This window comes from Aulostomus chinensis, chromosome 17, assembly GCF_037954235.1.
Source record: "Aulostomus chinensis isolate RoL2024-O1b breed Wild chromosome 17, RoL_Achi_v1.0, whole genome shotgun sequence".
NCBI lineage: Eukaryota > Metazoa > Chordata > Actinopteri > Syngnathiformes > Aulostomidae > Aulostomus > Aulostomus chinensis.
The window spans coordinates 24,733,734-24,758,386 of record NC_141336.1 but is presented as its reverse complement, the minus strand read 5'-3'; the positions used below and the strand labels follow the sequence as shown (position 1 = coordinate 24,758,386).

The following is a 24,653-nucleotide window of genomic DNA, read 5'->3' as shown; positions in this document are numbered from 1 at the left end:
CCTCGTGTGATTTCCTTCCTTTATCCTGCTTTTTCTATGATTCACTCGTTGATTTTCATGCGTTATTCTGCCTTCCTTTTTGTGTTTTTGCTGGGTTAAATAGTTCTGCCCCAATGTTGAGTTGGTTCTCCCTTGTTCCACGTCAGAACCGCCTACATACCTCCACCACGGAGGTCGTTCCAGAGTATTAAGGGAACGTAGACCTCCGCCAAGGTGGAGACGTGACCCCATCAGATCCAGATCAATCCCAGAGTCCAACAAATGGTTCCTCAACCAGAGTTCTACCATGACACTGTACGGAATCAAAATGCATCCTCGTGTGAGTGAACCAACCCCCGGGGCGGAGGTCCTGATGCTGAGATCAGCCAATCACTGATCAGTTACGCCGTGAGGATGTGACACAACAACAGAAACATGATGGAGGGAGACGGGGAAGCTCACTCATGAGGCCTTTCGCCCGACTGACAAATGCAGATCTTCAGATCTTTATTAAAAACAGCTCATTAGAAATGGCCAGGTATGAGTGACACTGACTGAAACGGAACATTTTACCATCATAGTTTTTTCCAGCTCTATCGTCCAGGCCGATGCCTTCTTCAACTACATTTTTATTCGGCCATTCATCAAATGGTCACCAGCTAGTTTTGTACACGGAGCACACTTGCCAATCACAAAACCAAATATCGTTCTCCTGGGTTTCCGTGGAACGTTAAACGTGTCAAAGGATTCTTCTGACGGCAGCTTCAGTTAAAAATACCAGTATTGACCTTCAACACTTGGATCGCTCCATGTTAGCAGATGCAAACATGGCAGGCAACAAAAGGACATCAGCACATGGTGGAGGTTCAGGATGAGGTTATCTACATGAGACTGGGGGCAGTCGGCTGCTCAGGCTCCACCAGGCCCGTTCCTGGTGCCACATGTCATAAAAGATGAGGTGTGACAGTTGAACACTCCCTTTTTCATACCTAACAGTATCAGGTGTTTGTAAACTCGTGCATTCGTGTGAGGAGGAAATGTCAGGTAGCTAAATACCACAATCCTGCGCTTCCAAAGTCTCTCTGTGACCAAGCATCTGCTCATCGTGTCTCTCAGCCCGGCGGTCCTTCCATCAACGCCCGTCTCCAGGACCTGTTAGTCTGAGCTGCCCGAAGGCTGAACGTACAGCTGGAAGTCACTGTGGACTGATGAGCATCAGTGAAGAGTTCTGTTGTAGTTGTGTGGACGAGCACTCCCTCCTTCACTGTAAACTGTCGTCAGCTGCGGATGCCCTCTGATCCCGGTGAACCTCTCTGACAGCCAGGATGCGAGTGAGCATGCTCTGGAGCGTCGCCTGGTCTAACGGTTGAGAAGTGTACCAGTGGGAGCTGTTGAGGTCAGACATCAGAAAACAAACATCAACTTCTCTTGTAGAATGTGAACTGCAATTTTTGTTCATGAAGAGAGAGATTGGAGAGAATTCTTGTCATCTAGAAATTAGATCCCACAGATGCGTGAATCCACACCACGCCGGTGTTTATGTGCTGCATGTTGCTGACTTCGAGAGAAGGAAGAAATGATATCATTTATTTGACATGCATCCCAGTGACAGGTGACCACAGCAGCCGTGAGATGTGAAATGGTACTAAGAGATGGATGGACTGGCGGTAACCTCGGCGTGCACTCACTCTGACCTGTGCGTGTGAACATTCTGTTCAGGCTGGAGGTAAAACACATCCGTTCTCCTCTTTGCCGCGTCTGGGCTGTTGGAGAAGAAGACGACAAAGAAGATGAAGCGAACGGAGACTTGACGGCGAACAACAGCAAAACAGTCCAAAAATGTGTGTTTACAAATACTCTGGTTTGAGCTTGCGTCTGACGCTTCTGAGTCATCGCAGAACCAAAAGAGGTCTGGTTTGATTTCAGCCCAAATCAAAGCGTTTGCAGATTAAGGAGCATAAAAGACACCACAGACATTTGTGAAACATGGAAGGAAAATACACTTTTAAGGTGAAGTAGAACTTGTGTGTGTGTGTGTGTGTGTGTGTGTGTGTGTGTGTGTGTGTGTGTGTGTGTGTGAGAGCTACCATCTGGAGAGGTAGAACTCATAGAGTCTGACAGGACAGTGGAGAGGGTTGGCGATGTTTTCCAGCATCTCCTGGTCTACGACTTCCTGTTCCTGCCGTCTTCTCAATCGCTCTAAAACAACGTTTAACAAAAAAAAACAAAAAAGTTATTATGACTTTTTCTTAACTTCTCCTTCTTTTTAGAGAGGAAGTTGATTCATGAATCCAGATTTGATGCTTGGAAAAAGGCATGAAATCAAGGTGTTTTTCCAACATATCAATTGTCATTCATGGCCGGTTTTAAAAATGGACGAAGCCACCGTTGAGAGCTGCAGCAGCCCAGATGAAGAACTATCATTTAAAAAGATGCACACGTGTTCCACCTGTTTCCCCTCGGGTGGGCAGGGCGGCAGAACTCTTCTGGTAATGCAGGTAGAGGACTTTGCCAGCTCGACTACAAGGTTTGGAGCGCCGAGTGAAGTTGGAGAAGGAAAGGCTTTGGTGCTGCTCCAGGGTGGTGAGATGGAAGTTCCTGGTGCAGAAGAAGAGCAGCGTGTTGAGCAACACGATGGGCGAGTAGGCGCCCAGCTGCTTACACTCCCACAGGAAGGACTCCTCAACACGGGACTGAATGACGCCACCTGGGGAAGAATGAGGAAACAGAGGCATGCAAATCAATGCAGAAGGGGTAATTAAATGTTTATGTTTAATTCGTGTAAGCGGGAAACTGTTGCCATGACAACAGGGAATGTTAATATCCGACAGTGTCCGCGGATCCCACCTCTGGCCACTAGTTTAGGTTTCCAGAGTCGCAGCATCCCAGTAATCTCAGTGGCAAACTCACTGTACAACTCATCGGTGAAGATGTTCTCGATGCGACCCTTCATGAACAGATACTGTCCAGACAGAGAGAACAAATTAGTTCTCCAGCCAGTTGAAAGAGAAATGTGTCGAATGTAAATCATGTCAGGGTTTGAATATGTAAATCCTGAGTCAGGGACAATCCCGGAGGGCAGAGACACACTTTCATGTGTGTGAAGCTGAAATGACAACCGCACCACTGCGGGGGCAGGGGGGTGTACCTGCTGTATCCCCAGGCAGAGGTAGAAGATGCTGTCTGGGCTGTAGGTGTCTCCGTTCGGCCGTCGCACGTCTTTGATGAAGTGTGACAGAGCGAAGCTGAGCTCAGCAGAGTCACACTGCAGGATGTCCTCTTTTACATCCCTGGAATCGGCTAGCAGAGGGAGAGACGCCAGCTACAGTGAGTGGATTCTAACAAACACTGAACACACGCACTCGCTGGATTGGACAAAGACAACAGAAGATGGTGAAGTCAGGCTCACCGTCTTGCGGTTTCTTGTTGCGTTGTTGGACCCAGTTCTTCCAGGCTTTCACGCCATACAAGTGGTTAAGTTTGGAGCAGCTTGGGGGCGCCACGGTGCCGCGGTCCACCGAGCCAATTCGCCTTCGACCCTGAGGGGAGTGGGATGCAATGAATGCTGAGAAGTGTGTCTGATACAGGTAGAGGGTACAAACAAATTAGTTGGTTCTATAAATAAATGTCACATTCAAGAATGCTGTTTCAGATGCTGGAATTGATTGTTTTTTGAGAATAAGTTCTAGAAAACAACTGGACACTCTCCTAATGACCAACAGACCCAATTAGCTACTAGAATTTTGCAGGAAGACGGATTTTGTCACCACAAATACGAGGGAAAGCTGATGTTGCTCCATAACTACTAAATATGTAAACATGAAACAAACAATTTGCCTGAACTACAAATTGATCTGTCAGTGTTTCACGTCCACTGTCAGAGGTCCTTCTCCCACAGCGCTTGAATGACTGAATGCCAACAGGAAAACTCCTGGACACAGACGCAGAAGTCAGGAGAGTCGGAGGTGATGAGTGTCACTCGTACCCGTTTCCGTCCGGTGGAACCTTCTCTGGGTCTCTTCACTCCTCGCTGTGGAGCAGGCGGCTTCTGACCCAACATGTCTGCAAGAGTCAAAAAGTAGAAACTGCGTGTTTGTCTTTTTATCAAACTCTCATTATTTTAGGGGAAACTATTACACTCTTGAAACCTTTGAGGTTGTTCGGTGCAGCAGGGATGAGCTCATTGTGTCTGTAGCATGGACAGACTGATGAGAGCTGATTACATCTCACCGTATGGGAAGTCAGCCTCCAGATCCATGATCGGGGAGGAGGGAGGTTGATCCACGGCACTGGTGGTAGGTGGGTCGCTTGCCGGTAGGCTCGCCTCAGGCTGGGGATCAACTGGGGGGGCAGTGGACTCTATACCCCCCTCTGAACTTTCAGGAAGAAGCAGGTTGTCTTCTGCTGCTTTTGGAACCTCCCCATCTTTTGGGACGGGGGGGACGACCTCCTCTGACGTGGTGTCTGCGCTATGGTCTGTACAAGAGACGCATGAGACAACAGCACGTGAAGAGGAACAGTGAATATTGACCCAGAAGTCGTCAACCAAATCCTGCTCACACACATCAGACAGGAACCTGACGGAACCTAAAATTCAGGTCATCACACGAATTTAAAGAAATACTTCACCCAAAAGTATTTTCAGCCTTTCAAGGGCCCACAAATCGGTGCTGAGTTAGAGAGATGTTCACCCCTCCTGCACTGCTTCTTTGTGACTCCAGACTCTTGACCTCACAATGAAATACTTCTTTGTGAGGTCATGACACCCATTTTTGAGTACTTGAAAAGCAAAATAGACTTTCTGGGTGAAGTATCACCTCAATGGGGCCAAAACTGAGGTCTTCAGAATCTTTATTTAACCAGGTAAGAAACCCATTGAGATCAGGATGTCTTTCACAGGGGTGACCTGGCCGAGAGGTCAGCAGTACATGGCGAAAGAACAGTTTTAGGAGGGGACAGTATAAATTAACAACATAGCATTTTCAGTTCAAAAAAATAAAAAAAGTGCAGGAGCTGTAACACAACAATAAAACAAAAATTCAAGATTTTAAAAACACAGGCACTGTTCCATGGCCTCAAGCTGTCTGTCCCTCAGGACAGAACGGAGGCTCCAAGTGGAAGAACTTCAGGGAGTCTCAGTTCAGTCTGCAGCGTATTCCATGCCGAGGGGGCAGCAAAGCTCAAAGCTCTTTTTTCTAATTCACAGATAAAAAAATCAAGACTTTACCAGCGCAGGAAACATCCTCGTCCTTCTTCTTCTCGGTCACCACAGGCCAAGGGTCTGACTGGACAGCCGAATCTTTCACATCCTTTTCCTGTGGTGGTACAACAAAGGGCACTGGAACCTGGAAAAATAATGACAAATGAACTTTCTCACTGTAGAGTCTTATAATCACTGAGATTTCAAATAATGTGTAAAACAATGTAAGTGGACGTACTGGCAAAGGCATCGCCATGGGCACAGGTGTATGCTGGGAGTACATGTTCATAGGCACTGGGATAAAGACCGGGACTGGGACGGGCACCATCAACACCTTTACTTTCTCCTCTCCTTCTGAGCTGCTGGCCGGAGGCTGAGACTGAACTAGAGGAGCCAGAGATGGTGAAAGAAATGAAGGGAGGATGGAGAGAGGAGAAACCGACGAGACAAGATTGTAAAATGAAGGAAAATCTTCCAAAAGAAGTGAAAAAAAAAACACTAATTGGATGAAGAAACATACTGACAACTCGGGATATTTAATGTACGATCTCGAGGACAAACTTAAAAGAATTTGTCACAAGAAGGCAAAAAAAACCCCACTTTTTTCCCTCTAAAATGTTCTGGTTTAAGATGCACCTGCTGGATTAGAATTCACTTTATTTAACTGAAGCAGAACAAATGTGAAGCGCTCCAATTTGATTCTGTCCCTCTGGTTTGATTCCTCAGCTGCTCCACTGAGCTACAGACCCTCCCTCAGATGGCTAACCGCTTACTAGCTTGATTAGCTGCTTGACTCAGCACTGTGGTTTAAACATCACCTCCTGCATCCACTAGGCGGTGCTAGAGAACACACACTAACAGGACCCAATCACCAAGAGTTTAAAATGCCTGTAACCACATTCTGTTGCTTGTTTTCTTTAAATGCATGTTTCCTTGATTATTGTAAGTCTTCTACCGTTTGTTGACTTTTTTCATTTTCATTTTATTTGATATTTGAGGTAAAGTGATCTTGAGTCTCACGCCTTTAAATAAAATAATTATTTTTAATAGTTATTGTTCTTGTGCTCCTTTCTGCCTTCTTTTCATCGCTGCGTTGAGCGCACAGGTCTGGTCTGGTGTTTTGTTTTTGAATGTTGTCAGGTTTTGGTTCAACTTCACTCTCCTGTTGAGGTGAATCAACATTAGCTTGGCTGTGTGTGTGTGTGTGTGTGTGTGTGTGTGTGTGAGTTACAAAACATGCAATTTCAGCACCCCCCTACAAAAAACACTTTAAAACATTTACTGCCCCCTGCAACACAGCGACTAACAGCTGACCTACTACATGGCAATAGTTTCAAATCCACCGATTTTTTTTTATTTGATTTTTTTTTTACATTTATATGAAACTGAGTCACTCAAGTCTCCCCTCAAGGTTTCCCTCTAAAATCATATTTATTGACTTTTTTTGCATTTAAGAAACAGAAAAATGTTTGTCAGGTGTTATTAATATTCCATACAAACAAGCAACATCTCACAAACTAATTTACATGCAGTTGTAGTTAGTAAGTGACAAAAAAAGAACATAAATAGGTGGTGAGGTGAGTACAAAGAAACATTTGGTAATGAAAAACATGGCTGCAGTAAACCTCAAGCAGCTAATTCGCTGTTACAGCAGACCGATGAATTCACGTCCGTCCTGGTTGACACGGTTGCACAGCAGAGGTAGAACATTGAACATCCATATAAAACACAATATCTATATGAAGCTACACAATAGAAAATAAGTTAACATCCAAATGACAATCATATCTTTTAAAGACACAAAATTCAAGCGATCGTGTGAGAGTGTAGTGTAATTTATTCATGCACTTGTAAACTTTGGATGAGGCACCAAGGCAAGACGGACTTCACCAACAGACACTCTTGAAAACAAATCCTTGAGTTCGATTTTAACGACTCTCAAAGTGAAAACTAGATGAGCAACTCCACTGTCCAAAAACTTCCAAAAATGATGCCGTTCTCTACATTATCGGGCCAATCAGATGCCCTAAAATAATAATAATCCAAGTGTGTTTATCAGTGCTTTAGCTACTATTCTGGAAAGAAGGCACTTCACCAAAGTTTGTACCACCGTTTGTAGTTTTTGCCTTTTTGGGGATTTTTATTTTCTGTCATTACTGCTGGTTCAAAAATCAAGCTGAATGGAAATTCTGCCAAAGTCAGTCACCAAAAATACTTCAGATACTTCTTTGTGACTCAAGAATGCAGGAAGAACCAGCCACGTATATCAAGCTTGAAGCGAATGGAGACTAGACGGTTAAAAACAACAACAAAACTGACCAAAAAGATCCGTTCAGCAGTTGTCAGGCGCGCCATCTATTCAACTCCATGCTGGGTTCTCCTACATCGTGGAGTCACAGAGAAGAAACGCAGCAGGGGAAACCACTTTAGTGAACTTTAGAGACCCATTTGTGAGTACTTGATAGGTAAATATACTTTTTGGGTTGAGTATCATTATAAGGGAGAAGCATGCAAATGAATGGAGCCATCTTTGATGCACCAAGTTGGATCAAATAAACTCCAATGGAACGCGACCATGAAATGTCTCAATGAGGTAAATCTTATTTTTCCTTTTCAGTTACAGTACTCAGTACTCAAGGAGGTAGTTCAATGAACATAAATTACTTTTTACATGACAAGGACACAGATTTGAAACTGTGGACTGGAAGTGATCATAGGTACTCTGAATTTTAGTTGTTTATTAACAAAAGCACAACTACAACATCAGACACACCCACTTGCATGCATAACATCACAAAACACGTGTGCAGAATACACACTCGTGTAAGGAGAGAACTGAATGTGGTCCACGGCGTAGTAGCGAATGAGGTTTTAGCTCATAACTCTAAGAAGAAACTGAAAGCAGCGTGAACCCAAGCAGGTAAGCCTGTGGCGTCCAGGGTCAGCATGGAGGTCTCGGAGGTTCCGATCACGAGGCTGTAGAAAGAAAAACTTGGGTGACATCTGACCCTCTTAGATCAGTCCAAAACAAAACAAAACACAACCGTCTCCAAAAATACACAATTCCTGCTCTTATGATTACAAAAACTTTAAACTTCTCGCAATTTACGCACACTGAAATGAAGCAATATACAAAATTCTGAAAGTATGATTAGAGCTGCGCTACTTTCTTCCACTATTCAGGAATTCAGAAGGCTCACCTGGTGTTGGGAGGTCAGCAAAGGTTTTGTAGATCAGTCTGGTGTGGTAGAGTTCGAAGCAGGGGACAGGACACAGACTGGGCTCTCCACAACAAGTTTTACAGTAAAACGACGTCCGGTTACTTTCCGTTGAACACTTTTGCTCACAATCCTTTATTTCTGAGAGCTCCTTCTCTTTTCTTTCCACTCTCTTCTCATCAGATGAGTTTTCTCGCTTTGCATCCTCAGTCTCTTCATTTGTTTCCTCTGACAGATCCATCTTCTGCTTCTTACTCTCCTCCTCCTCCTCATCTGCTGTCTTCCTCTTGCGCGGCGAGCACACCTTACAGTCAGAGACAGCGTCCCTTCTGCCCAGGAAGTGGCGTCCGGTTAAGCGAGCTGGCGTGTTGAAACTCTGCTTAGATTCTCCCTGAGGTTTTGGCAATGGCAGCGGGGAAGTGGACGCCTCCATAGGTGCTTGGTCAGGTAGCGAAGTGCGAGCTAGTGTCATTATTGAAACAGCTAGTCGTGAACAACAGATCAATGAATGAAACGATAAATGGAAACTTGCAGCCAGAAGGTCAGACCAGTGGTCACCTGGGGCCCCACAGCTGAGCCAACCACCATCACTCAAAAAGGCGACTTTACCTTGTTATGTTTTGTTCTTTAGAAGCCGCATTTGAAGTTGTCACTCAATACAACAGTGTTAATGTGAGTGAGCGTTACAGAGATGTCCGAGCGCATGACTGAAAAGATTCAAGTGTGTGTTAAGTAACTGCGACACTGGTAACATAATGATGAGCATTTCCTGGGTGTGACAACATGGCCGTTGTGAAAACACAGCACCTGTTCACTACCAGCATGTTGGCAGCGACCATTTTGACCTGGATGACTGCTGCAAGTAAAAAAAAAAAACCAGACCAAATCTAGCAGAGAAAAGACGGCTCCAACAGTGGAGAGGCCTGCTGCTCTGAGTGCCATATTATTCATTTATTGTTTAGCTTTTTTTTTTCATCAAATGACCCCAAATGGTGAAAATTTGATTGTTTTGACCATTAAAAGTAGGGAACGTACATTTAAACTACAAGGTAAAGGACACCACGATGTTTTCGGTTCCTGTAGTGCAGCTTGTGAGCATCAATACAACACACAGCGCAGTCCTAGGTTGTGAATCTAAATCCAGCTGTGTGTCGAGTGCTGTTACCTTCTGACTGAGCGGAGTCTGTGGTCAGCAGGCACATGCTCTCCTGGTCCATGGTGAAGGGCCGGCAAAGAACAGACTTGTTCTTCATTTGGCGCCGCCGGGACACAGGAACACGCATGGCATCAGTCTGAGTACTGGCCTGGACATTCAAACAGAAAAATATCACTGATAAATAAAATCAGATGCATTTCACAGATGAACAGGTTTCAGCCGACTGTAACTGCCACACAGTACATACGTGGTCTAGGTTCTTGCCGTCCACGCTGGAGGTAGGAAGTGCTCCTGCAAAAACATCAAAATGAAAGTGGTTGAACTGCATTTCAACAAAATATGACAAATATCTTGGGAGTGTATTTTAGCCCAAGCTTGGTGACCAGCAAACAACATCTTTTTTCCCAGCAGTGCAGCTGGCAGTGGGGAATGTGAAACCCCTTGTTCTTTCCTTTTTGTTAAAATAAACCCTTCAATTAATGATCTGTGCTTGCATGAATACATTTTAAAGCTACAAAAAGCCAATGGAAGTGTTTGTTTTTAAAAGGAAACGGTTACGTTAATCAGGCTTTATTTGGTATGACTGACCCGGACCTGGCCTGGATATGTGGGAAAAAGCAGGAAGGTAAAAGAACTCAGTCTGTTCTGCTCCCCAAATTGAAACCAGACCAGAAGACTTCAGGCAATGTAAATGAACTAACCAGTCAGAGCAGTATCAGCTGACACACTGGGCTGAGTGGCAGAGCCATTAGCCAATGAGACAACATCAGCTATGACAGGATTCATCTTTGAGGAATGGTGGGGCTGGACCGGAGCTGGAAGAACAGAAAGATCATCATTAATAAGAACTCAAATTCTTATTATCATGGGAACCTGATGTGACAGAGCTATTTACCGTGCGGTGTTTGTGGGGCTGTTCCAGTACCATGACTTGTAGTGTGTTGGCTTGTCTCAAAATGCAGACAGCAGTAATCCAGCAGGCAGGTGTGGTCGCAGAAGTTACGGACTGAACCCAAACACTGAAGCTTCTCCTTCAAGTAGCCCTGTTTCCTGCAAGCGTCACATCGACCCATCTGTTCAACAGAGGGAAGGAAACATACACAAATGGGTCAATCTTCGTTGATTTGTGGACTGGACCTCCCCTTGGTTCATCAGCATGAAGTGGACTTGCAGATCCATGTCTTTACCCCATAGTAGAGGACCGTGTACTGGGACATGCAATGGGGTCTGCAGAACTCCTCCATTCTGCCTCCGTAGTGGCTGTGCAGCATCTTCTGGCCAAAGCTGGCACAGTAGCTGCAGGGATGCCAGGGATGATCCTTGGCACGAGATGCAGGGTCATGTTTGAAGAGAAGCTTACAGTCTGAAATACAATAAGTGGGGTTTAGTTCCTTTGTTGCGTCCAATGTTATGCTTGTTTTTCAGGATTGTGGCGTGATTGAAGGGGAGCAACTATTAAAATTGAGATGTGACACACTGAAAGGGAAAAAAAATCAGTTTATGACGTTCAAAATAATCTATCAGAGAGGAAAATTTGAACCTGTGCACTAACTCACTTTCACTGCAGAAGAAGAGGTCTTGTTGGTTGTAGCTGATGGTGTCAAAGAGCACCTTCTCCTGTTTACACCAGTCACACACTGCCAGGATGTTTTTCTGGGTTTTATACTGCTCACAACAGGTCTTACAACAGAACAGAGAAATACGACCCTGAAAGAAAAGAAACGTTGCTCATATTAGTGAGTTAAGTGCCGCTCAGGGTGTGCAGGAAGCAGCGTGCGTGACTTACTTGGTGACTGAGAAGAAGTGGTTTGATGTTAAACAGTTTGCTGCACTGGTGGCAGGTTAGTTTGGAGCCATCGCTGGGTCCACCCTCTACTGGTTTCAGGGGCTGGCCTGGGGGGGTTCTGGCCTGGGCTTGCCCCGGCACAGAAGGGGAGGACATGGCTGGGTAGGGAGGCACCAGTGGGGGCACTGAGGTATTACTGGGATGATGGCTCGAATAAGGGACTGAAGATGGGTAGTCCTGAGGGATGGGAGGGACTGAGCTGGCTCCAGAAGATGGCCCTGACCTGGTGGCATCTCTGAAGGAGGGGTCCCTGGGAGAGGAGGTTCCATTGGTAAGGTCTGATTGTGTCTGTAACATGTTCCCAGATTTCTGTAAATGATGAAGGGGAAAATAACAGCGCTGTCAAATCCTCATTCTTACATATGTGACAGAAAATGTTAAAATTCTACCAGTATTCTTACCCTGAATATAGAAACACAGTCGTAGGAGCAGAAGTTGCGAATAGTGCCGTCCACCATAGCCAGATGATACTGAGGAACAGCTGTAACCTTGCACAGGCAGCATGGGAATGCAGTACCTAGTAGCAGAACGGGAACATTCAACAACCGCCTACTCGACCCTCAACCATCCTACTTTAGCCACAGAGCGGGAATCAAGGACAGTGCACTCTAGTTTCTCTCTATGTCTTTCCAGAAAACCCAGCTAAGCTGATTTTTTTTTTGCAGCTGCATGCAAACAGGATAAGTGGAACGTTCATTTTCCCTCATTCATGTAAAACCCTTCGTCAGAAGCTGCTAAGAGCTATGCACCAGTGTAAACCACAGGGTGTGGACGTGTGTCTTACCAGTCAGGGTGTGTCGAGGTGGTCGGCTCTGCTCCACACAAACAGGTGAACAATAAAGCTGAACTTTGCCCTTTTGGTCTCGTTCCATGATGGTGGAGGAAACTACTGCAAACTTGTTACAGAAGGCACACTCGACGGTCTTTCTGCAAGTCTGGATGAAAATCACATGACTGTGTGTTAGAACCATGTGAGAGATACTCAGAGCTGAGTAAACCAACTACGGAAGCTTGAGCGGTTACTCTGCAGACACGGGGCAAAGCATCTTTACCTGTTTGTAAGTGCCAATGCAGGTGGGACCACAGAAGTTGAGCTGGGATCTCTCAATCGTGAGTGTATGGCAGGAGCCCGAGTTGCTGTTACAATAAAGTCCACAGCCTTCACAGCAGTTCATGGCTAATTGCCGAATCTTGCGCCATGTTACAAAACAAGCATCACTACAGAGTCTGTGAAGACGACCTTGATGGCTGACCTCATGCTCGATCTGCTGGAGAGACGATCAAAGTCAAAAACAAGAGAAGACAATGATGCAGTGACGACGTGCACAAGCACACCATATTCTAATCAAGATTCTGGTTAAGTTAATATAAACTGCAGCAAAGCTGTGGGAATATTCACATCTAGTTTAAACTAGGCTTTGCCCATTGGAAGTAGCACACATAAAGACCCCCTCCACCTCTGCTTTGTCGCTAGGCAACCTTGTTAACCTTCTGCTTCATGTAAGTGGTATGAAACCCATTCATAAACAAAGATACGAAGGAATCACAGCAAAAACAACCAATGAATAGGGTTGAGTGCAGTGAACAGATAACACTACAGCATGAATGTATTGGTATTGCTCACCTCCACCTCCAGGTTGTCATGCCAACTGGTTGACATACAGTTCTACGTGGCACCTACATAATTCCCATCTACACCAAAGGTTTGACAATGTTTCTTTGTCAACTGACTATTGCAGATGTAAAGTCATGTTCTGTTACATGACCCAGTATTCTGGTGAATAAAGACATTCGCCAGGTGTCTTATGAATGTTCGTAACTGGAATATGAGGTCATTCGCTTACTGCAGGTGTTTACATGACTCGCACACAATCAGAATACTGTCATATTCCGATTAATACAGGAAAATGATGCACCTGTTCACGCTGGCTAGAGTGGGCGAATGGACTTTAAATCTTTCTATGCAATAGAAGCTCACTTCAAGTTTGTGATTCTTACTCTGTTGGCAACTTTGCAAACACTGCAGAAGATTTTTTCAGGCTGTCGCTCGGCCGGTTTCTCTGGTGGCTTCTCAGGCTGCCTCTCCAGTCGTTTGTCAGTCCATTTGCTGTCAGGAACTTTGTCCGATGGTTTCTTTTTGTGTCTAAAGACCGACAGACAGAACTGGCCACAAAAGTTCATATAGGAGCCGTCCTCTGATGGAATCGTGATCATGTCCCTGGGCTGAAGGATCTCCCTGTAAAAAAGGCAACATAAGCAACGAAGTAACCTCCAGGAAACTGAAAAGGCTGGATCCCGGTTAGAGAGGCGGTTACCTGTTGCACTGGGAACAGCATCGGTTTCTGGTTGCTGGAGGCAGATGGCCAGTCAGACAGACGGTGGAGCAGAAGAGCTGAGTCGAGCCTTTTCTTTGGAATGCTGTTTGGCCTTTTAGCAGAACCTAATGAAATATGTACATAAACATACATTAAAGATTACCTTTCTTTCACTTTGTGCACCAGCAGCACGGAGCAACTGTACCTTGGAGCAGCCACTGCAGCGAACGCTACCAGGGATGGGGGGCTGAGGGGGGCGTGGGGGCACTGGCGACAGAGCAGGTAATGAACCTGGAACTGGAGCTGGTGGTCTCAAAGGGAGGGGAGCCATTGCTTGTAGGACAGCACCTCTGCCAGGGATAAATATGGCTGCCGGAGGAGGAGCCGGGACTGCTGCAGGCACTAGAGGGTGTAAGAGGAGCAAAGTTAGGGAAGCCAAGAAATATAATACATTATATGAAGAACTTGCTAATGGTGGTGATGGTAGAGCAGAACAGATGTGTCAGAAGTCTTCAAAAACACGTTAATCCAGGGCAGTTTATGTCTTCACTAATATAACTAGAGTTGTGTTTAACGTTCACAGTGAAAAAACTGGAGAAAATTACAACTGAAAATGAAGCTCACCTGCAGGCGGCACGAAGTTGTTGGCTCCACCTACAGAGTAAACTGAGCTGATCCTCAGCTCCTCCTGAGAGAAGCAACACACAAGTGGAGAGAAGCAGTTTGCATGTCATTAATTAGTTGTTCGCCACTATCATCTTCAGTGGGTTGAAGTGCATATTTGCACTTAAACTATATTTATTGTTTAATTTACTTGCACGACTGTCGTCATGGTTCAGTCACAACAAATTATTTTTCTGACTTCATGTAAATGTACTGACAGGAGTTATTTAATACAGTTTAAATTTAAAAAAAAATCTTAACCTCACTGACATCCACAAACAAAACGGACTGTTGATTGCTTGTTGTAAACAAACACAGCTGATGCATACTGATACCCTGAACCACACACACACACACACGCACGCGCGCGCGCGCACACCTACCTCCTGATGCTCCAGCTCCTCTTTGATCTGTCTGATGGAGCTCTGAGGCAGTAAAGCAGCATCATAGCCCTCATCGATGGGCTCATCTTTAATGTTACTGGGAGATATCGGGGGATTACTATCCTCAGTCAGAGGAACATCTGACTTCTGAAATGACAAAGCAGATTTACAGTTAAGCACTGAGGATTCAAAAAAAAAAATGTAACTGGAGTTATTTGACAATCTTTCCCTGATCTGGGTTTGAGATCAACAGATAGCTGGGGCAGGCACAAAGAAAGTGCAAGTGTGAAACCTCATCTTCCACTGGTTCAGTTGGGCACGTACCAGTTCAGCATGACAATTTGCTTTTTTCTGTCTCAGTTTTTCCTATAAGCTGCTTCGTTGTTTGCATCGGCCGGCCCTCCCTTCAGGTTGGGACCAAGAGACGGACGTCAGACTTCGAGTGTTCGTTCTAAATGTGGCACAGAGCTTGAAACCCAACTTAGTGATGCCAACGCAACATTATTAGAAAAATATGCCGAATATGTCTCCCTTTGTGGAAAGAAACATGTTCATAAGTGGGGAATAGACCGCTGATGTAATTTAGTTGGCTAACGTTTTTCAAAGGGTCTCACATGGTGGCTTTCCCTTCTCCTGATGGCTGATCTTTTTGAAGGAGGACAGACGAAGGCTGTGTTTGGACACTTGTCTTTAGTAACCATGGATGGTCCAGTCCAGGTCACTAACGTAAAACTGTTTATAGTAAAGCAGCCAACGGAGCCACACCTGCACCTCAACTGGCAACCAGTTAGTCTCGATCTGTTACATCTCTTCATCATCAACTGAGACTGCAGTGAATCTGCTCCAGAGCAGCACATTTTACCTTTTTTTTATTGAAAACCTTCCCCACTTCTCCTTGCTGGCTCTCTTCCGTCTCCTCAGTCTGGTTCAGGGGCCCTGCATCTAAGAAATGTAAAAAAAACAACAAAAAAACAAAAACATTCACTTAAAAACACATTTCAGTGAGCAGTTTTATGGAACTTGTTCGTTTTCAAGGAGTTTGTTGGGACAAATAAAAGCTGTTCAATCCCAATAAATACTCCTTTCAGCAGTACTACAAAAAATATGCCAAGCAAAACATTAACATTCCTCTCTTAGGTATTTTAATGTGACGTAAAGGTGGTAAAACACATGTATAGGCTCTAGATTTTCTACTTTCTTTTTTCCCCGATAGTGTTAGCAACTGATTAAGTGACATTAATTACCATTAATCAGTTGGTCAAATATGAAATGGAGCAGAACAATTACTCATAAACGTATCAGAACTGCAATACAGTTGTGTGCAATATCCAAAAAGCAGATTGTGCTTTTTTTGGTACAGACCATCGCAAAAGAACGTGAATAAACAACTAATATCATGAATCATACCGCAAATGCATTAGCAATTTTTTCCATTTTTCTTTTAAATGACCCGATCAACAGTTGAAACATAACACAAACGTGCACATATTTGCTGGTTTAAGAGGAAAACACCAGATATTCCACCGCAGCCTCAAGATTGTTTGGATGAGTGTGGGCCTTTACCTCGACTGTTCTCAGGTGTGGGGTTCTGGGAGGAGTGGGAGGTGTTGGCAGACCCACTGCTCACTTCCCTCTCTTGCTCCCCCTCTTCTTCTCTGGGCTCTGGAGGAGAGGAATTATCCGGACTTTTGTTGATTCCCTCTTTTGGTTGTTTGCGTTTGGCTTTCTCCACATCAACATCCTCAAGGGTGCCCATAGGCAGGGCAAAGTGCCAGTCCTCTTCTTCTTCTTCTTGTCCAAACGGAGGGAGGCCATCCAGTGCATCATCGAATGCTGCCCCTCCGCTTCCTCCTCCTCCTCCTTCATTGGCTGCCACGGTGAATGAGGAGGGTCGATCAGAGGAAGGGGAAGCAATGCGAGGTAAGGACGACTCCCCCATCACCTCATCCATCTTTTCCTCTTGTCTGCTGCTGTTGCTATCCTCTTCTTCAACCGGTTGCTGTTCCCCTTGTCCTGACGTTTCGTCCATTCCCTTTGTCTCCTCCTGACCGCCGCTCCTAGAAGAGGTGGCAGAGCCTCTGGAGGAGTCCGCAAAGTCCCCCAGCCCCATCACTTCGTCAAATACTCTGGACAGGTGCTGCTCGTGCTGTGAGGGGAAGAGGTTGGTTAAAAGAAGTTGTTTCAAGAATCATGTCAGCTCTGCATTTCTGACCACCGATCATGAACGAAATCCTTTTCTACAGATCTACGGTTTATGTGGCACCTAAAACAAAAACATTTACACTTAGAGACAAACTTGCAGTCTCAAACATGGATTCAGACGGGAACCTTTCAGCACCGTAGCCAAGCTCCTGACGGGATGAATTTCCAGCTACGGTAAAATTTAGCAATTTTTTTTTTTTTGTCTGCAGCAGGCTGGTTACTATGACTGTGTAGCCATTTTTTTAGACTGCAGGGGTCACGAGGGCTTTGCGTGTTACATTTTGATGGAGGACTCCACTGAACAAGTAGCTATGTGAATGTCAGACGGCCGCAATTAAATGCTGTGAGAGATGAGAAGGGAATTCACATCGTTGCCACGCTGACCACCCCTGTGCCAAATTGGCCACATTTTCAAACACTGATATGCACACCCAGCCTTTTAGGCCTCCTCCAGACAGCCTGCCCAAATATGATTGGGGACGTATCCAGATTGATTGTAGACAGTCTTAAAAGCCCAAAACAACATGAAATCTTATTTTTGCAAACCATATTTTTCTAGGCGATTTAAGACTATATTCATATCTGATTGGACAACAACAGATGTGTCTCGGCCCGGACAATCTAATAAGATTTGAAAGTGTGTTTTGTGTCGCTTGCAACCTGTTTCTCCATTGAAATTGATGACTTCAGGTTTGTCCCCCGTTGGTAGATTGGTGATGTCTGGACACAACAAGTCTGATCTCATCACTTGCAAAAAACACAGGCGGAGAGAGATCTGATTTAAAATAAATCTGACTTGAGAAACAAATCAGAATCAGATTTGCCTGCAATACTTTCAAGGTACTGACTCAGATTTGTGTGTGTTTGTTGAGGGGTTTGGCATTTTAATGGAGCACATTTGAGCGATCCAGTTAATTGTGCAGCACTAATTACTCATGAGATTCCAACGTTCTTCAAAGTTAATCTGTCATCCGTCGTATGCTTTTCAAATGACAGAGAATATCTTAGTCAACAATTCAAGAATGAGAACTAGCCCACATTTAATTTTGTGGGGGATGGTGTCATAAGAGACCTGAGGTACAGATAGGGGGCGCTGACCACTTGTGTTGTACATGTATCTGGCCAGCGGGGGGCCCTAGTGAGCACATACTGCCACTCCATTCACCAACGAAACCATTTTCTTCAAAAGAAGCTCGTAGTCAAATTTCTCACAGAAAAACATGGAGTAGCATAGAGACTGAGTAATAAGGCCGCAGTGACAGTGACAAGCACATCAGACAATGGATGCAGCACCGAAACAGTGATCAGTTTTTAACAATCCAACTGCGACTACAAGTGTATTTGAGTACATGGTGAGGGATGATCCTTAAAACTTAAGATAATATAAGTTGGGTGGAAACCTAAAAATCCTTGTGGCAACGGCTGTGCATTGAGGGGATCGGGAATTATTGTTATCGGGGCTAGCTGTTATTGAGTCTGACGGCTGCGGGCCTGGTAATATCCAATCAATGGCATGGAGGGGGTCGTCCTACCAAAAAATCACAATTAAATTCGGCATTGTGCTGACAAATGTGTGAGATTACAGCCACATTGGGCACACACGCTAACTTATGATGCCAAGGCCGTTTCCTGTTTCTTCACAACAGCACTCAAATGATTTGCAGGGGGATTTTTAAATATATACTTTTCTTTATTGTCAGCACCCACCCGAGCTTTGTGAAATGGGCATTAAACAGCAACACAAAGATGTTAGCTAATGTTAGCAAACTACATGCTCTTGCGACTCACAAACTGGGATTGAGTCGGTGTTTAAGAATTGTATTCGTATTTTTATTCTTTTTTTTATTAAATACACAGACTGTTCATATGGAGCTTGTCGTAGTGGCATGCATCATTGCTAAAGAACAGAGAGCTAGCATTCCATGGTTGTAAGCTAACTGGCTAGCTAGCGTTTAGCATACTACACACATATCGACAGGGTATTTGCCAACAATAACTAAATATCACAGTGTGCGGTCACTTCGGCTGATCAAGTTAACATAATGTCTTGCTATAATTGTATGCCAGGTGAATATGTATTACCTTTAATCGTTTAAGCCTAAATTCCTCCGAATCCGCCATGTTTTAATTATGCTGCAGACGCCGCGCCTCCAAGCACCCACCCTCCTTCGAGGGTCATGGGTTACGAATGCCAGGCTGCCCGCAGCCAGCACCGGCGAGGATGCTGATGCTGTGTCTCAGTACATAAACAAAGTAGCAGGCTGGGTTCTTAAAAAAGCCCCCATGAATCAGCCAGGGGTTGATTGACATCAATCATGGGACACAAATACACAGAGGACAGGCTACTATTAACGTATGGTACAGTATGTATAGCGTCCCCCCCCCCCCTTAAACTTGAGGGGCAGCAGGGGAAAAAAAACCTTAATCAAGTTATTGCATTTTAAAAGCTAATTAAATTTGTAAGAAGTTTGCATTTATAAGATTTGAATGATACCAATATCAATATCAGTCTGATTCCTTATCGATGTCTGTGGATTTTGCAGTGGTGGAAGAAGCATTCAGATCCTTTCCCCGAGTAAAAGTTTGAACAGGCAGTTAAAACTGTACTCCACGGGTCTCAATTCAAAATTCTACTTAAATCAGATAAGTATTTCATATTAAGTTTACTTAAGTATGTGCAGTAGCAGTACACCCTATTACACATATTTGTGTGTTTGAGAGCAGTCACTCCTCAAACAGCTGAACTCCAAACGTGTCGGTGTGGTTTGTGTTCCAGTTCCAAGACACCCAGATACTTTCTGAATGGGATGATGCGCTGAAAATGCAGGCCTAAGCAGGTTTTCAATGTGAACAAAAAAAAACACATTTTATTGAATCTGAACATTGAAGTTTTACCAGTCTGTACATTACATAAATATTTAGTCTGTGTTAAGTTATGCAATTTGTTCTGTTTCAAAAATACAGAAGATCAAACCAACTTGTTGATAACACAATAATTTAGGTGAATTACAACGTGTTTCACCAAAATGTTCCAAAGCTTCTGTTTGTTCATTGTTTTATTGCCAATTTGTATTAATTTGTATTAACATTTTTGTAACATAGGTGTTCGTTCCTAGTTCTAAACTGATATTACCTTTTAGTGTTCATTAGTGCTACGCTAACATTATCTTTAGGTCTAAGCTAACGCTATCTATAGGGTTGGTTGCTAGTTTTAAGCTAACATTATTTTGGGCCTAAGCTGACATTATCTTTAGGTCAAAGTTAACATTATCTTTTAGTGTTCGTTTCTAGTTCTAAGCTAACGTTATCTTTAGGTCTACATCTTTCAGTGTTTGTTCTTAGTTCCAGGCTAACATTTGTTTTAGGTCGAAGCAGAAATCATCTTTTGGTGTTGGCATTAGATCTAAGCTAACTTTAACTTTAGCTGCAAGCTAATGTGATCTTTTCCTGTGTGTTGCAGCTGTAAGCTAACGTTATCTTCAGCTCTGAGCTGACATGATCTTTTGGCGTTTGTGCTGAGGTTCAAGTTCACCGACAAACCAATATGTCTCTGTCAGAAAAAAACAGTATAATTAAAATGTTTACTCATTTGTTAACGTTGTTGAAAGTCCCACTTGGGGCAAGGCTGGACTATCAGCTGACCCCAGGTATTTTCGTTGTCTGACCCCAGGGTTTGGACCACCAGGACTCGAACACAACAGCAGGCGGCGACATTACCACAACTGGTTGCTATTCGACATGAAAACGAAACGCGTAAGAATCGTTTTCAGGAAGCAGTAGAGGGCCAGCAGGGTGGACATTTGTTATTGTTGGTTGTCGCTTGCGACACATCCTCGTCTGGTTTGACTGTCTGCTCCGCGGACATTTCTCTCGTTGCATTGCAAAGCGTCGTTACCGGCGGATGAATGGCAATGACGGCAGTGAGAGCGGCGGTAGCAGGGGCACCGGCGTCTTTGTCCCGTTTCAGGGGAGCGCTGGTCGCGGCTGTACTGGGCGACTGTGTCGGCGGAGAGTTCGAGGGGGCCGAGGAGGTTCCCATGGAGAATGTGCTGCAGCACCTGAACAGCCTGGATGATGAGAGTAAAGGAGATGGTCCGAGCTATTTCATTATAAAATTTCAATCTAAGCTAAATAGACGGCTGGCGTGGAAGCCTCATGCTCGGCTGCGCTGCGGGGGAGACTTGACAAGTCTAGAATCACGTTTTAATGACAGCTGATGATGGTTTGCTAGCCTGCTATATAGCAGGTCCACAGTTTGTAGCAATCTGTCAATTTTCTGAGTGAGCATCATGAGAATTATTAAAACCTCAACACAGCGACTGGAGAAAGCCTCTTATGCGGGTCTGATTCCTGCATAAAAACAAAAATAAAACGATAAAGTTAGCATTGATAAGAAAAATGTGTGTCCGTGGTAAAATTAATAGTAACTAGTGCAGTGCCTGAATTCTGCGGTAATTATTGTATTGTAAATTACCATTATAATATCGTTTATTGTCAAAGTTGTTTTTGGTCTTACTGTGTTACGGGCAGAACCCCAACCCGAACCCTGTAGGTGGCTGCAGCTCAGCAATCCAGGACAGTCCAACATTTGTTATGTGCATGAGCATTTCCTTTGCGTGATCTTTGGAAACCCTGCACCTGAGTTCTGCACAAACTTTCTTGTTTGCAGATGTATAAATAAGGCTGATGCAGGATTTTGTGTGTGTGTTTGCGCGCGCGCACGCGCGCGTGTGTGCTTTCAGGTGTCCTTGAGTACAGCGATGACACAGCAATGGCGCGTTGTGTCGTCCAGTCTTTACTCAACCGGTCTGGCTTTGATGAGCAGGACATGGCTCGCAGGTATGCAGATGTTGTCTCCAACTGAGGCTCATGAAGTAAACGGAAAGTATTTTGTATGTGTAAACATAAATTGAAGCCCAGATGTTTTGGGCCTCTCTAGGTTTGCAAAGGAGTACAGCGCATCCCCGGGTCGTGGTTATGGCTCCGGCGTGATCCAGGTGTTGAAGAAGCTGTCCTCAGCTCAGCTCAGTGACGTGTACCAGCCCGCAAGGGACCAGTTTAATGGTCGGGGCTCTTTTGGGAACGGCGGTGCCATGAGGGCGGCCCCCTTTGCGCTGGCCTTCCCTGATCAGGCTGATGTTAAAAGGGTGAGTTGAGGAATTACTGTGTACTTGTCTTACATCAATCATTAACCAATCAGTCAATCAGAAGTTGATTAACCTCTTTGATAATTGATGAATCATTTCAGTCTTTTTCCAAGCATAAACATGAAACATGTTGGTCCCAGACTCTTCGATTGATGGATGTGCTTCTTTTTGTGTAATTTCAGCTCTAAAATGAGTCTTGGATGGTTTAGGATGAGTGACTGGAGAAAATTAGCCATCAGAACACGTCCCTTCAGGCTCTGGGAAACTGGGATTGTTCACATTTTATTGGTATTTTATAGACTCGTTGATTAAAGTGCAGCACTAGCTCCTGTTTTATAGAAATGTTTTAATCGACTGTAACCGCTATAACCAAGTTAAGATTTGTGGTAGTGACATAAATGGGCGTGTGAAACTAGTCAACATGAAAAAAAAACCCTAACTTTTCTTTTATTTCTGGATCTAAAAAAGCTAGGCGTTGCTCTTTTCATGTAACAAATGACCCCGAATATCATCGCATAAATGTCAGTTTGACAACCGTAATAGTTTAACATGCAAGCACTTTTCTCTGACTCACAGTGGCCTCTCTCTCTCTCCCTCTCTCTCTCTCTCTTTTCTCTCTAGTTTGCCAGTCTGGGTGCCATGCTGACGCATTCCTGCTCTCTGGGTTATAACGGGGCAGTGCTGCAGGCGTTAGCGGTCCACCTCTCCCTGCAGGGGGCCCTCGAACTTCCTCAGCAGTTCATCAACAGGCTAATCACAGAGATGGAGGAGGTGGAGGGTGATGAGGCGACACGGAATGATGCCAGAATGTGAGCACTGCATGAGTTTGTTGAAGGAGGCCAGGATCTGAAGTCTTTTGTCATTACAACAAATGAAGACTTTAGATGTATAATTCAAGCCATACTGAGAGTGATATTTGCCAATATGTCCAGCCTCAAGGAAGCAGAGAAGCCATTCTGTGAGCGCCTTCATAGAGTTCGAGACTTGATGGACAGAAGCAAGGTCAGCATAGAGGAGGTCATCTCAGTCCTGGGTCAGTACCTGTCATCCATGTTCCCATCTCCATCCATCCACCACCTGTAGTCTTTTTTTGTGTGGGTTTTTTTTAATTGTTGTTCGTACAACTACCACAAATATGACACATTGTATTACCAATGAATCAGTAGAATCTGAATCTGGTCTAAGAAGGTATGTGTCACATACTGGGCTTTTAAATTAAAGGTCACTGGGAGGGAATTTTTTTGTTATACATAAGGAAGAATGTGGTTCTAAAAGGATGATTAAAGATGAAGAATTAGTTCTGTAAAAGTCACCCTCAAACAAAGCCTTCAGTTCGAGGTGCTTGATTTGGTGACATTTATTTATTCCAGAAATAAAAGGTGTCAAATCCCTTAATGAATGATTCAGTGAATTCACATGGATTCAGTAGATGAAGGGAGTTGAAGAGACGCCAAAAAAATTTGTGATCGTTATTTTAATGGGTCAGGGCCAGCTATAGAAGTAGAAAAGGTTAAGAGCCTCTGGTCTGAAAGATGTCAGAGTATATGAATATTTTAACTGTTTAATCTGCCACAATCATATACAAGTTCTACTTTACTTCCAGGTAACGGCATTGCAGCGCTACACTCTGTCCCTACTGCCATCTTCTGTGTCCTTCACTGCCTGCAACCCAGGGAATGTCTTCCAGAGAGCTACGGTGGTCTGGAGAGGACGTTAGCATACAGCCTGGCCCTGGGAGGGGACACAGACACCATCGCCTGCATGGCGGGGGCCATCGCCGGAGCCCACTATGGCATCGAGGCCATTCCCCAGGCCTGGATAAAGTGCTGCGAGGGCGCGGAGGATGCAGACATGAACGCAAATCGACTTCACAGGCTATACCACCAGTCGTCACAGGGGGGCAGGAGTGGGGTGGAGGATCAGAGCTGTAAAGATCCATCTGGATTCCGGTCAAACACTTCTAATGGCACAGAGAAGAAAACTGGCGCAGAGTGATTCCTTAACTTGGGCAAAGAACTCTGAGCGCGCGCACACACACACACACACACACACACACACACACACCACTCATTTTCCAGACTGGACTGTTTTGGACACTGTTGGTCAGGAGCTGAGAGCAACCATTTTATGTGGGGAAAAAGCTCATTTTTATCTTTCCCCCTCCCACTAGGATCAGCAGGTATCCAGACCTCCAGTATAAAATAAATTAACAAAAAAGAGGGATATTTTATAGGTAACAGAATAGTGAAGCCGAACAAGAATCTCAGTGTCAAATTACTATTTTAAGTGAGTGACAGACGACATAGACAGTCATACAGAAAGGTGTTGTGAAAGGTGACAACAGTATAATTACGCAAACACACCCCTCCCTGCTCTTCCCTGTTTGTGTTGAACAATCCTTCGTCATGTGAAAGTTGCACACTGCCATGTCTTGTTTCATCCTTCTTGTGTATAACATTTATTTAATAAAGTTTTTTGTAACTCACAGAATGTCTTTGAGTTTCTATGTCCCACATGCACACGCACACACACACACACACACAC

The 24,653-nt window shown here is 44.5% G+C and overlaps 2 protein-coding genes across 8 annotated transcripts; one reads left to right on the top strand and one right to left on the bottom strand.

The window, feature by feature from the left end:
• Positions 1–471: 471 nt before the first annotated feature.
• Positions 472–19,320, bottom strand: LOC147246888 (zinc finger MYM-type protein 4-like). Of its 6 annotated transcripts, none has more exons than XM_086182700.1 (30): positions 19,045–19,320; positions 17,623–17,682; positions 16,324–16,906; positions 15,623–15,702; positions 14,761–14,907; positions 14,339–14,402; positions 13,920–14,116; positions 13,715–13,839; positions 13,398–13,635; positions 12,452–12,667; positions 12,184–12,334; positions 11,801–11,916; positions 11,340–11,708; positions 11,110–11,260; positions 10,741–10,916; positions 10,449–10,626; positions 10,255–10,368; positions 9,801–9,844; positions 9,563–9,701; positions 5,418–5,563; positions 5,207–5,324; positions 4,210–4,455; positions 3,965–4,041; positions 3,389–3,518; positions 3,128–3,279; positions 2,827–2,941; positions 2,429–2,686; positions 2,067–2,178; positions 1,668–1,742; positions 472–1,367 (listed from the first exon to the last, which is right to left on the bottom strand). In XM_086182700.1, the coding sequence occupies exons 1-30, from the start codon at positions 19,081–19,083 to the stop codon at positions 1,241–1,243; spliced, it is 4,743 nt and encodes a 1,580-aa protein (XP_086038826.1). In that variant the 5' UTR covers positions 19,084–19,320; the 3' UTR covers positions 472–1,240. The 6 variants fall into 6 exon arrangements, with proteins under 6 accessions (XP_086038826.1, XP_086038827.1, XP_086038830.1 ...); XM_086182701.1 differs by having other exon boundaries at positions 12,452–12,664; XM_086182704.1 differs by having other exon boundaries at positions 17,623–17,709; positions 19,045–19,319.
• Positions 19,321–20,691: 1,371 nt separating this feature from the next.
• adprs (ADP-ribosylserine hydrolase) lies at positions 20,692–24,609 on the top strand. Of its 2 annotated transcripts, none has more exons than XM_086182389.1 (6): positions 20,692–20,715; positions 21,705–21,801; positions 21,902–22,109; positions 22,731–22,918; positions 23,042–23,142; positions 23,713–24,609. In XM_086182389.1, the coding sequence occupies exons 2-6, from the start codon at positions 21,734–21,736 to the stop codon at positions 24,102–24,104; spliced, it is 957 nt and encodes a 318-aa protein (XP_086038515.1). In that variant the 5' UTR covers positions 20,692–20,715; positions 21,705–21,733; the 3' UTR covers positions 24,105–24,609. The 2 variants fall into 2 exon arrangements, with proteins under 2 accessions (XP_086038515.1, XP_086038514.1); XM_086182388.1 differs by lacking the exon at positions 20,692–20,715 and adding an exon at positions 20,726–21,054.
• The last annotated feature ends 44 nt before the right edge of the window (positions 24,610–24,653 follow it).

Excerpts from the sequence above, each read along its gene's own strand:
- LOC147246888 (XM_086182700.1), bottom strand. The coding sequence starts at position 19,083 with ATGGCGGATTCGGAGGAATTTAGGCTTAAACGATTAAAG. Across the intron at positions 9,845-10,254 it reads AGCTGATACTGCTCTGACTG|GAGCACTTCCTACCTCCAGC; the intron begins GTTAGTTCATTT and ends ATGTTTTTGCAG. Across the intron at positions 3,519-3,964 it reads GTTCCACCGGACGGAAACGG|GGTCGAAGGCGAATTGGCTC; the intron begins GTACGAGTGACA and ends CACTCCCCTCAG.
- adprs (XM_086182388.1), top strand. The coding sequence starts at position 20,868 with ATGGCAATGACGGCAGTGAGAGCGGCGGTAGCAGGGGCACCGGCGTCT. Across the intron at positions 21,802-21,901 it reads GAGCAGGACATGGCTCGCAG|GTTTGCAAAGGAGTACAGCG; the intron begins GTATGCAGATGT and ends GGGCCTCTCTAG. Across the intron at positions 22,919-23,041 it reads ACACGGAATGATGCCAGAAT|CCTCAAGGAAGCAGAGAAGC; the intron begins GTGAGCACTGCA and ends CAATATGTCCAG.